At 32.3% G+C, this 16239-nt stretch overlaps 1 protein-coding gene across 2 annotated transcripts; it reads right to left on the bottom strand.

The window, feature by feature from the left end:
• Positions 1–5159: 5159 nt before the first annotated feature.
• Positions 5160–10913, bottom strand: LOC140864260 (probable inactive receptor-like protein kinase At3g56050). Of its 2 annotated transcripts, XM_073268320.1 has the most exons (9): positions 10222–10913; positions 9969–10107; positions 9045–9116; positions 8819–8962; positions 8585–8725; positions 7370–7803; positions 7098–7288; positions 6788–6920; positions 5160–5956 (listed from the first exon to the last, which is right to left on the bottom strand). In XM_073268320.1, exons 1-9 carry the CDS (start codon positions 10322–10324, stop codon positions 5394–5396), a joined length of 1920 nt encoding a protein of 639 aa, XP_073124421.1. In that variant the 5' UTR covers positions 10325–10913; the 3' UTR covers positions 5160–5393. The 2 variants fall into 2 exon arrangements, with proteins under 2 accessions (XP_073124421.1, XP_073124420.1); XM_073268319.1 differs by lacking the exon at positions 8585–8725 and having other exon boundaries at positions 10222–10904.
• Positions 10914–16239: the final 5326 nt, after the last annotated feature.

The following is a 16239-nucleotide window of genomic DNA, read 5'->3' as shown; positions in this document are numbered from 1 at the left end:
TATGCAGGCAATGACTTTGTAAGAACATCCGCGGTTTGATCAAACGATGGAACATATTGAATATTGAGCAATCGTGATGCAATCTTCTCTCACACAAAATGGATATCTAACTCAATATGCTTTGTTTTTTTAATGAAGAATGGGATTTGCACTTAATGCAATGGAACTAATGTTGTCACACCAGAGTATGGGAATTCCATAGCGTTGAACTCGAAGTTCTGTTAGAAGAGATTGAATCCATAACAACTCCGAAGTGGCGTTGGCTAAGCTTCTATATTCTTCCTCTGTGCTAGACCTTGAAACAACAGCTTGTTTCTTCGAACTCCATGATAGAGGAAAATTACCCAAGAACCAACAAAATACAGAAGTTGATCTTCGATCATCAACATCATTGCCCCAATCGGAATCACAATAAACATGAAGAGAGAGATGTGAGGAGGCACTTAGACAAATTCCATAGTCCAGTGTGCCAGTGAGATATCGAAGTATGCGTTTTACGGCTTTCCAATGAGTTGAGAGAGAAGTTTGCATAAATTGGCATACTCGATTGACATTGTATGCAATATCTGGTCTTGTGATTGTAAGATATTTCAATGCTCCTAAAGTTCTTCTATACAGCGTGACATCATCAAAAGGATCACCATCTTTAGAGGACAACTTAACACCAGTAGACATTAGAGTTGGTAAAGCATTAGCAATATTCATTTTTGCTTTCAACAGCAAGTCCTTAGTATACTTACTTTGCCTGAGAAGGAAATAATGAAGTCTTGACAACTTCAATGCCCAAGAAATATGATAAATCACCAAGATTCTTGATCTTCAAAGAAAATTGCTTGTTAAGATGCCAAATGATCTTTTTAACTCATTCTTGATCACTACCTATGATGACAATGTCATCAACATATACAAGAATATAGATAATAAACTTCGAATCATATTGAAGAAATAAAGAAGAATAGCCCTTGAATTCACAAATCTTAGGAGATGAAGAGCACTTCGTAGCTTATCGAACCATGCTCTATGAGCTTGTTTGAGCCCATAAATTGCTTTATGCAATTTAAAAACAAGAGGTGTTGAACCAGATTGAATTTCATACCCCGGAGGTTGTCGCATATACACATTTTCTGTGAGAGATCCATGCAAAAAGACATTGTTAAAATCAAGTTTCTTAACAAACAAACATCTGGAAACAACAATAGTGAGCACTATGCGAATTGTTGTTGGTTTGACAACTGGACTAAAGGTTTCAGAATAATCTAAGCCTGGTGTTTGTGAGTCTTTAGCCACAAGTCTCGCTTTGTAAAGAGCAACAGTCCCATCATGATTCATTTTGATTTCATAAACTCATTTACAACCAACAATAAGCATATCAGAAAGTAAAAGAACCAATTACCATGTATGATTTTTCATCAATGCTTCATATTCTGAATTCATTGCCTTAACCCAATCTTGATTTTGTTGGGCCTCCCACATTGTCTGTGGTTCATGAGAGACAGAAGAACTAGCATGGAGGCACACAGCTGGACCATCCAAAGTAGAAAAGGGCTTGCTGAGATGAAACTTATAAAGACCATCATGTAAACTTCCTTGAAGAAGAATTGTTCGAGTAACTAGGTCCTTCACAAGATAAAAATTAGAATGAAATTCAAAAAAACACATTATTATCAGAAGCAAACTTACTCACACTAATGAGATTTTTGGTTATTTGAGGAACGTGTAAAAGATTTCTAAAAAAAAATGACCGAGATGAGCAAAAATTCGAGTGCCCTATATGAGAGATAGACAAACCTTCACCATTTTCCATGTGAACTTTACATTTCCAGAATAATCTGAGACAAAGGAGACATTGCCTAAACCAGATGTGACATGCTGAGAAGCCAATGAATCAGGATACCACCATTCTTCAATAGGTGGTTCAGCTTGTGAAGAAGCAATCGCAACAACAGGGGACAGTGATGGAGAGGAAAATGAGCGCTGAGTTGAAGAAGAATAGTGTCCAGGTAAGCGTTGAAAAAGAACAAAATCGACATCAAATCAAAAATAACACTTTTTCTACAATATGACCTGTAATACCATATACTTGACATACGGGACGTCCTGAGTTAGTATGCCAACCATGACGACCTCCACGAAATTTACGTCCACGACCCCATCCTTGAGAAGGAGAACCAAAATTTAGGGGTTGAGAAAATGACTTGGATGACTGCTGAAATGTAGTTGCAATAACAGAAGGCGAGAAGAATCAATAGGGCTGGTATAAGAATCAGTTCTGCCTTCATGTGCGATAATAGAGCATCAACATCAAATAAATGAAGAGAATCAACTCTAGAAGTAATGCGAACAACAACAGAATCATATTCAAGCCCAAGTCCCCCAAGAACATGAAAAATTCGATCATCGTCAAAAAGAGGATGACCAAAAGTAGCAAGAGTATCAATAATATTCTTCATCTTGCTCAAATAATCCTTCATAGATCCGCCTTTCTTTCAAATTTGAAGTTGTAATTTATGTTGCATAACCTTGGCTTTTGAACGGGAAGCAAATAAACTTGAGACTCGAGACCAAATCAGAGTCGACGTGAGACACCCAATCATTTGTCCGTGGACTCCTTCAGTCATAGAAGCCAAGAGAAAGAAGAACAAGAACTGGTCTTGGAGGAACCAAGAAATAAATTTAGGATTGAGTGTTTCTGCGCCCTTGTCATCTGTGAGAGCTTTGGGAGGGATGAGTGGGTTATCTAGAATGAAAAGATTGAGACCCAAACCACGAATCCTGGCTAAAACCTGAATATGTCGTAGAAGAAAAGTATCGTCACTTAGTTTGACGGAATTAATCTGGTTGGCAGGATTAATAATCAAAATGCTGAAGTCATCAGAAATGCTTATCTGAGAAGGGTTGGATCGAGAGGGAGGGGTGAAAATGGCTTCCGCCATGACTCTATGATACCAAGTTAGAAAACCAAAAATAATGAAAAGATAATTGTATTCATGAATCCAATATGCTAGCTTACAAAATACAATCACCGACTTCTTATTTATAGAATGATAGGACCAATGAAATAGTAAAAAATGCAATACAATTTGGTATGATGTTGTAACAAACAAATATTCCTTTGTCAGATTAAAAATCTATCCACTAAATCCTCAAAAAATTCAGATCCAATAATATACTTAAATTGTTCGACCAACTTGACCCGTTAATATTTGCTCCATAACAAATGTATTGAAATGTTATTTTTCATTATGTCTTTAAATTTAAAATAATACATTTTAGTTCAAATAATCCAAATTGGAATCGAGACAAGAATTTTATCTAAATATTTTGATTCTGATTTTATCTTTACCTCTCATGGGAACAAGAACCATGGTCAGGCCTTTTGTGTGTTGGTAATGTGATATTTCAACTCTAATCATGTCGTTCGAATTTTTTTATTATTTAGCTATCTGAATATAGTGTATGGCTACCTTAAAATTAAAATTTTAATCATTTCAAAAATAAAATAAAATTTAATGTATTAATTTAGAATATAATTGTATATAGAATAGTTTTCACAGTAATGTAAAAATTGCCTTTGGTTGCTAAAAGAAATAGGAATCCGGCCCAGTTCTCAATACTATATATTACTAGTTTTACTACATACTCAACTAGTTGATTTATTTACTTTGAAATTACCTTAAATAAACATTTGATTACATGTTCAGCAAATATTTATTAATTATTTTATTCACGAACTCATAACTATGCATTTTGAAATATATATAATGTGGATATAATGATTTTCTTCCATATCCATATATTTATTCCTCTATTTATCTCTCCCTATATATAAAAAATCTCCTCCTTAGACACCATCTTTTAAATTGCCAAAATTGCCCTTATTTAATATAAATATTACAATTTTATTTTTATTTTATTTTTTTTTTTGAAATTTTGATATTTCAAATTTTCATATTTTTCTCAATTAAACATTGTAGATAAGATAAATTGATACCAAAATTGCCCTTATGTAATATAAATATTACAATTTTATTTGTATTTGTTTTTTTTTTTTTGAAATTTTGATATTTCAAAATTTCATATTTTTCTCAACTAAACATTGTAGATAAGATAAATTGATAGAAAAAAATTTAAATTTATTTTTATATTATTTTATAAATGTTAAAAATTTAAATATTATTGAAAAAATAATATTTATATATAACATACAATATTAAATATATTGTATGATTTTATACACACGCAACGCGTGTGCGATTATGCTAGTATTTATTATTTATATTATTATGTGGACTACTTAATTTTCGATAAGCATAAAATTAAGAAAGGATTGACCCAGAAGGAAACCCCATTACACATGAGTCAGAAGTCCATTGATTCATGCATAGGTTAAATCGAATTTCACATGAATCAGAGGTTCATTGATTCATGCAGAGGTTAAATCGAGGGATGTGCACGAGCGGCAGGGACCTGAAGGAGGGAGCAACATGACTCAACCCCCAGAACATACTCCACAATATTTTAGCAATGAATATGCTCCACACGAGGATCAAACCCGCAACGCTGGGAAATCTCTTTCCACGCCACCTCAAGTCTTACCAACTCGCCCATGATTGTTTTCTTTGTAGAAAAAATGCCACATAGCTTTTCCCTAATTAATACTTTTGGATCTAGCATTCCGAATAATATTATTTCAATTTTATCATTTAAATTCATATTGTGTTTTTTTAGTATTTTTGAATTCAATGAATTTCAAATTGTTTTACCACTATTTTTATGTATGAGTATGTCTTCTGTGGCGTGCTTTCTTGAATCTACAAATGTGAGATGGGTAGATAATATTCATACCTATAATAAAAAAAAAACACTTTAACATAAAAATAATATTTTTGTGTTAATTGAATCAAATAAAAGATATATCTCATTTATAGTTATAAATTTATAAATCTATCTAAATATTAACACAAATTCCTTTCAAGTTAGCAAAAGTGAACAAAAATTTCAATTGTCGTGCAACTTTTTATTGAATTTGATAAAAATCAAGATCCCCAACGTTTTTTCATCGTCTTGCAGTCGACTCAAGTTTTACAATATTTTGAGTCGAGAAATAAATATTTTATAATTATCTTTTAATTTATCATCTCATCTTCAACAAGGCTCAAGGAAAAAAGAAAAGGATTACTTTACTTCGGAATTTAACATCCAATACATCACAATGCAATTGCCTCCATATTTATATTTATCATAGCAAAAGTAACAAGGAAAACATCAAAATTTACTTAACATTTCCCACCAACATCATTTACATACATTTCCCACCTTCAACAATCACCAACAAACATCAAGAGCATCTCCTTTACATTCAAGAAAATCAAAGGGAAACCACTTCAGAAAATTCAATTAGCCTCAGTTGACAGAATCTCAAGCTCTGCCCACCAAAGAGGCGAAATTTTCGGTACCGCTCCATCTGGTCCAATCCCCGTCACCTCCCTCAACATTAGGCACACTTCTCTCATAGACGGTCTTCGCCTAGGTTCCGGATTAGTACACATTTTGATCACATTACCAATGACTTGAAGTTGTTCTTCATGATACGTTCTTAGAGTTGGATCAACAATTTCTCGTAGAGGTTGAACTCGGAGATAATCCGATGCCCAGTTCTCGAGTGACTCGCCACCTACTGAGTATGGTAGCCTACCAGTCATCATCTCAAATAATACGACACCAAAACTGTAGACATTACTTTGTGTATTCGGTTTAATCTCGTCTAAGTTTCCATCAGTTTGGTAGATAAAGTCGGACACTTTGCCGGCATAATCTTCGGTTAGATACACAGATGATGATGTCAAGTTTCTGTGGGCTAATGGATGTGTCAATTGGTGCATGTGCTCGAGACAGTATGCAACACCCATTGCTATTCTCAGTCGAGTAGCCCAATCCAAGTGTTCTGCTTCTCTAACTGAAAAATCGACAAGAATTGGGTCATTTTGTGGAATGACGTTTGAAAGCAAACATATTGCAAAAGGATAGCTATTTAATCATGTTAAAGAGAATGAATTTGGACCTAACTACACAGCAAAAGCTAGCTCAAAAGAGATGGTTGTCCTTGTCTATATAAGAAAAACCTAGAACTCTATCCAATGGATGTGGTCCTTGTCTATATAAGAAAGATCATGAACTCTATCCAACCGATGTAGGACATCTCAACACATCTCTCACATGCCCAGGAATGAAACACTGGAGCTCTCACACGTTCAGGAATGAATCGACTTGAGCGTGGAGACATTAACATGTGACATAATTAAAATTATATATATATTTTTCAAACAAGAAATATTTAATTATTTATTCAATTGTTTAAAAAATATATATTAATAAATACATGAAGAGGGTATTTTGGTCAATACAATACTAATAACATAATTAATTCACAAATTTAAAATCGTACCAAACATCAAATAATTTATCACACTGTATTATTTAATCTTATCTTTTATTTTGTTATCACACTTAACTTATCCCTATCTAATTAACCAAATAGTACATAAGGCTTCACCAAATACCAAAGGTACCCCGACTCGGCTAACAATGAGCCTCGGCCAGATTCCCCCCACCCCCCCACCCCCATATTATCTTATCATGAGCAGATGGACTCGAATATATGGATCATACAAATCATCATGAAATAGAATCCATTAGTTGCAAACTTTATAATCTAGATGAAAATGACACTAGGAAAAATGAGTGCAAACATAACTACACTAATTTAAGAAAAAGATTTAATACTTACTGTGTAAATGCTCAAAAAGAGTTCCATTGGGGGCATATTCAAAGACCATCATTCTTGCGAAAGGCTCCTCGTCCACACAATATCCAATTAGGCAAACAAAATTTTTGTGATTCACTTTTGATAGTGTTTCAATCTGAAATGAATAGCAAATTAATACAAGACCAAGGGACTATATCAAGCCTCAATTTGTGATAATATATTTCCATACAATAAGCTAGGTATGACACTTGTTTCCAATGAGCCCAGATTAATAAAAGAACGAAATATGCTGAAACTAACAGATTCTCATAATCGGATGTTCCGAAGGTACCTTTTTCCTGAAGTTGGATTCTAGACTACTTGACCATTCCTTTGCAGATGACACCGCTATAGAAACAACTGCTATTTCTACTCCATTAGATAATGTACCCTTGTACAGATTACAAACTGATGAAGAACCAATGACATTGCTGAAATCTTCACAGGCCGCCACAAGTTCAGATCGCTTAAGCTTTGGTACCCCTAAAAAACACCAAGGATAGCATAAGTATAATTATAGAGTAAAAACAATGTCAAAGTGTAACAGAAAAATATAAAAGTTACCAGTCACAAATGCCTTCTGAAGCTGTCCACTTAATCCCGTTCTCCAGGGATTTACAGTAGCCATTTTGTTGAAACGGAAAAATAAGATGCCACCTATCAACAAAAGAATCAACAAAGGACCTCCAATCATCGCTGACAGTAGCAGATTCCAATGGATACTCGTCCAGGATCTTTTACTTGACGCGCTAGGTTTTTCAGTAGGGTTAGCCAGTGAAGGTGGAGATATATGTATATCTGGAGAAGGTAAAGGGGGTGGTACAACTAGCACAGGAGTTGGAGGTGGAGCTATATCACGTGGGGACCGAACAGAACGAGGGGAAGGAGGTACTATATTGCTTCCAGATTCTAGTGGAGGTGGGGGTGGAAAGGAAGGTTTCCAAGCCGGTGTTCGTAATAATTTTCGCATTGTCACATCTTTTGTTTTTTCTGAATTCCTGCAAAGATAAAGATCGATGAACTTGAAAAAGGAATAAGAAAAGCTTCGAGTGCTGATCAAGATTGACATATGGACACAAGAAAAGGAACAACCAAAAAGATTTTTCTGGTTAGTATTTCTCGGGTATGTTCGTGGTTTCTCTGACACGAGCATTTTCAGAGCAATAGACAAACATTTGGTCGGAGGCTGCAAAATGCATTTTGTCCTACTGATTTAGTTTAAAGTAAACAAGAAATATGTTAAGAGGTTCACATCTGTAGACTGCAAGTCTTGGAGATCGAGTGTTCACGGTTAGGGGAAATTTTTCTTAGATTTCTCAAATAGTGGAACTGTGGAAGATCCACTTAGCTCATCCTTTCCTTTCAGCTTGTATCTATCACATTAACATTTTTCCTTTATATAATATATCACATAATAAGACTTGTGTTATGTCATGGGTTGGGGTCCACTGTAACAGCTCAAAAACATCCCCAAAAACCAAAAGTTTGAGTCACTGAGAAGGGCAATGCACTAGAAATTGGGAAGTCCGATATATTATTATTATCAGACAGACGACAGTCAAGAAACACATAAATAAGAAAGGGGTTTTTCCAACAATCTACTTGAAACAATTGGTCCAAAATATAAACCTATCTGCACACATAGAAACTATTGATTTGCTACGCTGGAAGTTTCTATATTAACTAATTTCTTCACCAGAAATGTGTATCAATGAGTAATATTTAGAATAATAATACCTAGACTAGATGAACCAACGAGAGGCAGAAGTTGAATGACACAAATTTACCATGAGACTATCAGACCATTGCAAGATATCATCTGTTGATAAAAGGTTGCCCTCTATTTGAACTTCAGATAATTTTTTAAGTTCATAAATTTTGGTATGCATTTTGTCAAGGAGCTTATTATTGTCCACTAAACTAAAATAACAAAAATCAAACAATATAATGACCACCAAAAAGGTGTTTTAGGCAAAGATAGAGAGGTAGCGCTGTCGGCTGTTGCAAGCTTACGGAAGTATGGTGGAGATTTTGTCGCCCGGATGACAAGGAAGCTGTCCACTGAAGTTATTATATCCAAGGTCTAAAACCTCCAATTGTTTTAAATTTGCGACCTCTTTGGGGATGACACCAGAAAAAGAATTATTTCGCAGAATTCTGCAAAGAATTTTCATTTATAAGCGATTCATGAAAAAATAATTGGACATGATCCAATAAAATCAATGTGAGTGTATCATACATAAATTGCACATGAACCAGGTTCCCTATGTCAGGTGCCAGAGTACCAGTTAGACATAGATCTTTCAGGTTCCTGCAGATAATAGGATCAAGAAATTTCAGTTTCTAGTTCATATGATCATTTCATACAAAACAGCATCAATCAAAAGATTAAGCTTTGAATTATGAATCTGAAACCATAGGTAATACATGTTGCCAAATATTATGACAGACACAATCACTTTTTTAACAAAGAAAACAAAACGAGTCTTTTCAATGATAAGAACACAGTGGATGAAGGTAAACTACTAGATTGAAGTTATTGCCACTTATTCAAAGTCATATCCAAGGCAAGTTGAATATATTAGATGGTAACTAAAAGTACATAAACTCCACAAAGGTCATCAGCTTCATTTGGAAGTATACCAAGGAAAGTGCCATACTACCAAAAGCTGTCAGATAAGGAACAGCATTTCTAGAAACCCACGTGCCAAGCATTTCTAGTATAGGTGTTCCGCTGTTGAACATAATTAATTCTGTAAATAACATTTCGAGCATTCTCATGGCTGAAAAAAGTGCAACACAACATGGAACTTCTAGGTAGAGGTAGAGCTTGCCCATAACTTCGCATTTTCTCAGACACCTACAGCCTAACATCCAAAACTAGCAAGTGGTTAAATATGATAAGGTGGAGATAACCTAACGTAACAAAGCCAATTAATAATGAACCCTTTTTTGGCGTTTTTTTGGGCTAAAATCATTTGCGTGAATCCAACAAAATCGAGAGAAGTGAACTACATCTAAATAAAAGTCATCAGCAAAAAGAAAAAGAATTAAAAAAAAAAAACTAACTGAATAAGTACTCCTCGGCACAGAATAACATGATTTTACAGTATCTATTCTAATTTAGGAAAAAGAAGAACAATTTGGAAACCAATTAACTTACAAAACCACAACATATCCTTCAGAGCATCCAACTCCAACCCAAGAACATGGATTCTCCACTCCAACTTCATCTTTCCAATTTGACAGAGCCCCATATGGATCACTCAACACTTTCTCTTTAACCCTTAGCAAGGCCAAACCTAATAACACCAATCAAATAAAGAACTCAAAGTTAACATCTGATTACTACTTCTCCACTTCAAAGCAACCAAAAACTTATGAAGAAAATTAAAAGGAAGTAAAATTGAAGTAACCTTCATCATTGAGAGAGCAGCAAATGCTCAAGTTCAGCAGATACAGACAGATACTAGCGAATGCCGACAGGAGACGACTTCGAGATCTCCATAGCTTTTCCATTTCAACAAAAAACTAAATAAAACCCACAATTTCTTTCAACAAAACGTACTGATCCCAACACCAAGAAAAGGCAATAGAACCAATTTCTTGAAAATCATCTTCCCAAAAACCTAGTTGACTAAGTCCAGCCCACTAATGCAAAGCAACCAGAAAGTTGTGACTAAAAAAATGAAGAAATTTAAAATGCTAGGAAAGGGATAAAGGTCTGAAAAAAAAGTGTTCTTGCGTGATAACGCACAAAATATATAACAAAGACTGTTTCTTGAAACCGCGTTATAGTCACACATAACAATAATACATACTAAAACCTCACGAGATGGCTTTCATTTGACTTCAAAAATTCCAGCAAACTCAAACCCAAACAACCAAAGAATCCCAAAAAGTTTTTTCGGAACTGCACGCGCTCTGATTTTCACGAATATTTGCAAATACAAAGGTGTATGTTTTTTATTTTTTACAGAATTTTCGATGATTTTTCCTCAGATACCCCGCCGGCGCATGACTTTTCAACTGCTGATTCTTACCGATGATCACAAAAGTGAAGTAAATTTTGGCATTACACGATAATATTTTATGGGTGATTGTAAAGTATGAATCTTGGAAGTAGTTGCGTGAAAAAACATCTGATGTTGACTCTATTTGTTTTAAAAAAAAGAAAAAATAATGTAAAGAAAATTGTTATTGACAAATAAATTAAATAATAACAAACATGTCGATATATCCATCCATCCGATTAATTCGATTCATAATTAAAATGAAAATTAACATTTTGACATTAACAAAAAAAAAATTTACAAAAAAGTGACTAAAAATATGTGTCATGAAAATGATCGATCTAATAATTAAAATTGAATGTTGATGTTGATGTTGATGGGTAAGAAACAAAGGAGTGGACAATTTAATGGTGGAGCCAACAGGACTTTGTCGTTGTTTTTTGTGATTTACACTTCTTATCCTTTAATTAATTCGTCAAAATAACGATAATCATTCGTTTACATAATGATATTGTGGAAAGATGCAACCACACATTCACTCCAAGTCTGAATAATTACTAGTTAGTCCCGATTATTTCAATCCTCGGATGGGGTATTATTTTTATTTTCACTAAAAAAGTAGATTAAACCGTCGTAATAAGGGATTCGGATTTTTGTTGTGGAGGTATGCATTTTTTTTATACAAGATGATCAGCTGAAATTATCATGCGGACTCTGCATCGTGTCGTATTAATTTGAAAAGTTGTTTGACGAAATGAGATGATCATCTCGTATAAAAAATGCACAGCACATAATGTTGTGCATATCCCACTACAAGGGATCCAAATCTCAATCGTAAGTCTGGTAATTTTATTTTTTTTATGGTGTCAAACTTAATGATAACTGTTGAATCGAAATAATCTATATTTACTATATCAAAACACATAGCAAATGTATTTTCGTGATATAGATAACAGGACAACACACAGGCATGTTAGAGGGGCTTATGATGTCCTAGCAAAGTCCCCGTGCGCAAACAAAAGACTCAAAAAAAGAATATTGGAGTAGATTAGTATGTGTAAAATGAAAAAAATAAAGTAAAAATTGCAACCTAATTCATCTATGTTATACTTGTTGTTGTAACTTATTAAATTTTTTTGTGGTCAATCTGAATGAATCGGACGATTAATTAGAAATCTCTAAATAATGATTTTTTTGAATCATATATGGAGTCATTTAAAATCATTTAATCAAATATTTACTCAAATCAATTAAAATATTTACTCAAATCTAAATCATCCGATTTAAAACCCATCTTGGTTATTTATTCAAAATTTGAATTTTTACTATGATCCGTGTTTGAATAATTTAGTAGTTTTAATTTGAATTTTTATATACTAATTTAATTCGAGTATATAACATGGAAAAAGAGTTTGTTGAATCCACATGAATACTTTATACGGATAATAGGAAATTTGGAACGTCGGATTTTTGAAATATGGAATTTTATTTGTTCAAATCAAATCCCATTAATGAAACTTATTTTTTACCCTTATAAATTTCCCTTTCAATAAATATGATATTCAAATTTTCCGTAACTCTCAATTTTCCAACCAAACACTTCATCATTTAGAACGCAAATAAGCAAAATTGATTTTTTTTTTAAAAAAAATATTCCCTAAATTTGGATAAATGAGATCCTATACATGAAGATCTAAATATGGAGATTTCCAATATATTTGGGTTCATTGTTTTTTCAGTAGACTCTTTATATATTCATAAAATTTTATCATTAGATGCACTATTAAGACATTTCCTGCACAGATATAATAAAATTTTCCCTAATTAATCCAATAATCTCACACAAATTTCGTTTTTTAAAAAATAAACAAAACGAAATTCATCGAAAAAAAAAAAGCATTGTCTTATGCATCGAATCATGTGTTTTAACTTTTAAGTCGGAAAGTATTGAACTTCAAATATTTTTTTTCGACCAAGATCATTTCTTTAAAAAAAAAAAAAAGAATCCTAATTTAGACATTCGAAAACCGACTTCAGTCCAAAACTTTTTTGCAAAAATTACCTCTTGTAAGTAAACCAAGATTCAAACATTTAGTAAAAGCAAAAGATAAATACCGTTTAAAATTCGAAGATTATGAATCAAGATCTTAGTCAAACAAAAATTATATTTTGAATCTGATAGGGTTATTTTTTATCTATTTATTTATTTTTATGTCAAGTTGATAAGAAAATGGGCTGAAATTAAAATAAATTTGAAATCCGATGGTATCAATTATCACCACCTACCCACATATGTACTGTTTTCCACTAGCATACGCACTGCAGAGAAGGGAAAGGGGCTTGGCACCTCATTTGCCAAAAAATGCAAGCAAACCAACTATATGGGAAAGAGGCTTTCTACCTCACCGAGGCAAATTGCTTTTGTTAAAACAAAAATATAAGTTCGATCACGGAAAAGTTCAAAAGTGTTTTTTAGAAGTAATTGCAAATACTGTATTAGTGACTCAAAGAATATGGACAGTGAATTTCTCGTCATAAAATATATAATGTAAATTTCCTGTGTTTTAAAATTTGAGATCGAAATTTTTGTAAATTGAGATCCCGGTTTCCTTGATATTATGGATTTTTAATAGAGACTTTAAAACACCATGGTTTAATACATTTGTAGGTAAAACCTCACTATCGACAAATATTTTTGAGATATATATGTTCTTCAAATATCTTTATATTAAAATGGCAAAAAAATGTTTCTTTCTTCCTCAACTTCAGCAAAATCTTTCCGTAAAAAAGATTTGAAATCTTTAGTATCTTGTAATACACGGGGAAAAAACTATAATATCTATGAATGTGACCCAAAAAAAATAGAAGAATGAAAGAGAGAATCAAATACGACTTATACTAACATTTTTTCGGCCAATTAATAATATGGGCAATTTCTCATGAACTTAAAATTATTTTTTTTAAAAGCTAAAAATATTTGAATGTTTCAAACAGCTAAACATTTATTTGTATCTATAAAGTATTATCCAATAAACAAAAATAATAAATAAATAAAAATTTCATTTCTTAATATATTTATTTGCATGAATATATGAGAGAATACATGTATATATATGTGTCGCCGTTATTTTTGTTTTGATTACTCCTCTGAAATAAATATGTATATATGTAGCTATTCATATATGGTATTACAAAAAGATAATTTTGATCACCAATGCATAATTTTTTGCGTGCGACCACTAAAACTCGTTATCGTATTTTAGTGTAAAAAAACACTAAAACCCGATATCGAATTTTAGTGATCGCACACGAAAAACCTTGCATCTAAATATAGTAAGATCATTATTATATTTAGATGCTGGGTTTGGTTTGAGGTATGATATAAGTAATATATAGATAAGTAGTATAATGTAATAAAAAATAAATAAAAAATGATAGTTAAAATTGTATTGGATTTGATTGATAGATTATGGTTTATTTGATTTGATTGATTAAATTTTATATAAAAATGTTAAATGACTATTTTGTTCTTTTAACAATAAATAAAATAAAAATTATATTATTTATAAGGGGTAATATAATAATTTGAATTCAATGATTTGATTGATGTGGGATAAATAATTAATGATTTGATTGATGTAAAATAAATAGTTAATATATAGATAAATAATATGATAAGAAGAACGTAAGATACGATGGAATGAATTATATATATATTAATAATATCGTAATCAGAACGGTGTTTTAGTGTTACCAATTAATTTTTAGTATAAGCATTAATGGAAAGGTCCGGCATACATGTCTATAACCTCCAATAATTCAAGGGTTCGAATCATTAATTAAGGTGGATAGGATCGTGCACCTATATTTCAACAAGCTACCCTATGTTATTCACAATCAGTACCTTGTGTCAGAAAGTTATTATTATTTTATTATTATTATTATTATTATTATTATTATTATTTTGTTTGTTTGACACCGGAATTGTTAGTGTTGGCTAGAGTTGTCAAAGTGAATTTGATCTCTTGGGTTGATTCGTCCTACCTCACTATATAAGAGGTTGGGTTGGGGTCATTCGACCCTGCAGAGGGGTATTACCCCCTCTGTTTCATGTGGGCTCGGATGAAAATTGTGTTTTGGCCAATTCGGGCCATCCAATTTGCAGAGGGGGTCGAAAGATCGGTTGGATTGACAAATTTTCAACTCACATAAATGATGGGACCATCCAGTCAAGTGGTGGATTGTGATGGGTTACGGGCCAACCCGCTCCAATCCGTCAAATATAACTAAAAATTAACGGGTCGACCTACCTCGCACCGCCAAATAAACGGGTTGAATTGATAATTTCTCAATTGACGGGTTTTGGTAGGTTACGGGTTGGCCTGTCCGACCGACTCATTTTGACAGATCTACTCTGAACTCGTAAAACATCTCTACTTTTTTTCTTAAATTTGACATCTTGTAGTCAAATGAGTTAGGAATACTGAAATTTATATCGAAAATTATTTATAAAAAATATTAATCGATATCGTATCGAAACTTCGCATATCAAGTCTCGATATACTGAAATTTTTTGGACGTATAATTATTACTAACATACGGATTATATTGAAATTTTGTAGTATACCAATATTTTAATATAATATTAGTATATATCATTTAACACCGAACAAAACCTATAACTTTATTTTTAAAAAATATCATATATTTTTTAATTAATATATATTATTTCGGTATATAACAAATTTTTCAAATTTTATATTGTTTTCGTAACAAAAAGTTCGATATAGTCATTTTACTGTACAAAAATTTTCGGTATAACAAAATTTTTGATAAATTCAGTACTTTTCGATACGATAATCTCGATGTACCAAAAATTTAAGTACTTTTTATCAAGTCTAGTCAGAAATTTAGATACAGATGAATTTTTGCCTTATATTTCTATGAGGAAAGTGTTTGCTAATAACAATACATATTAACATCAGGCTAAATGTCAACTGCATTTTGCAACATAAATTATACCAATATGACCATATACACAGACCATATACACAAATATTTTCAAATAGTTTATCCAATAAAATATTTTATATATCCTTTCAAATAGCATATGCCAATGCAATAAAAATTATGGTCAAATGGTACTTCTGTGATCTCTCGTCATCATCTTGAACACAAATTATGTATTATTATTATTATTATTATTATTATTATTATTATTATTATTATTATGTTTGTACAATCAAGGACGGTCTAAAAAAAAAAAAAGGACGGTCTAAAATATACCACAATAAAATAAAAAAATTATGGGCACGAACTCGAACATTCCTTTAAAACATAAAATTTGACAGTTTTGAAAGCTGGAGCTTTGCATGCTTCTGTTCGTTAGTCACTAATTCACTACTCATATTGAATCCACTC

The sequence above is a fragment of the Henckelia pumila genome, chromosome 4 (genome assembly GCF_033568475.1).
Source record: "Henckelia pumila isolate YLH828 chromosome 4, ASM3356847v2, whole genome shotgun sequence".
NCBI classification, from domain to species: Eukaryota; Viridiplantae; Streptophyta; class Magnoliopsida; order Lamiales; family Gesneriaceae; genus Henckelia; species Henckelia pumila.
This window is presented reverse-complemented; position numbering and strand designations above follow the sequence as displayed.

What these genes read in the sequence shown, in the direction of transcription:
- LOC140864260 (XM_073268320.1), bottom strand. Translation starts at nt 10,324, where the DNA reads ATGGAAAAGCTATGGAGATCTCGAAGTCGTCTCCTGTCGGCATTCGCT. An exon ending in CTGCTCTCTCAATGATGAAG is followed by an intron (nt 10,108 to 10,221) that starts GTTACTTCAATT and finishes TGGTGTTATTAG; the next exon opens with GTTTGGCCTTGCTAAGGGTT. An exon ending in GAAGGATATGTTGTGGTTTT is followed by an intron (nt 9,117 to 9,968) that starts GTAAGTTAATTG and finishes TATTATCTGCAG; the next exon opens with GAACCTGAAAGATCTATGTC.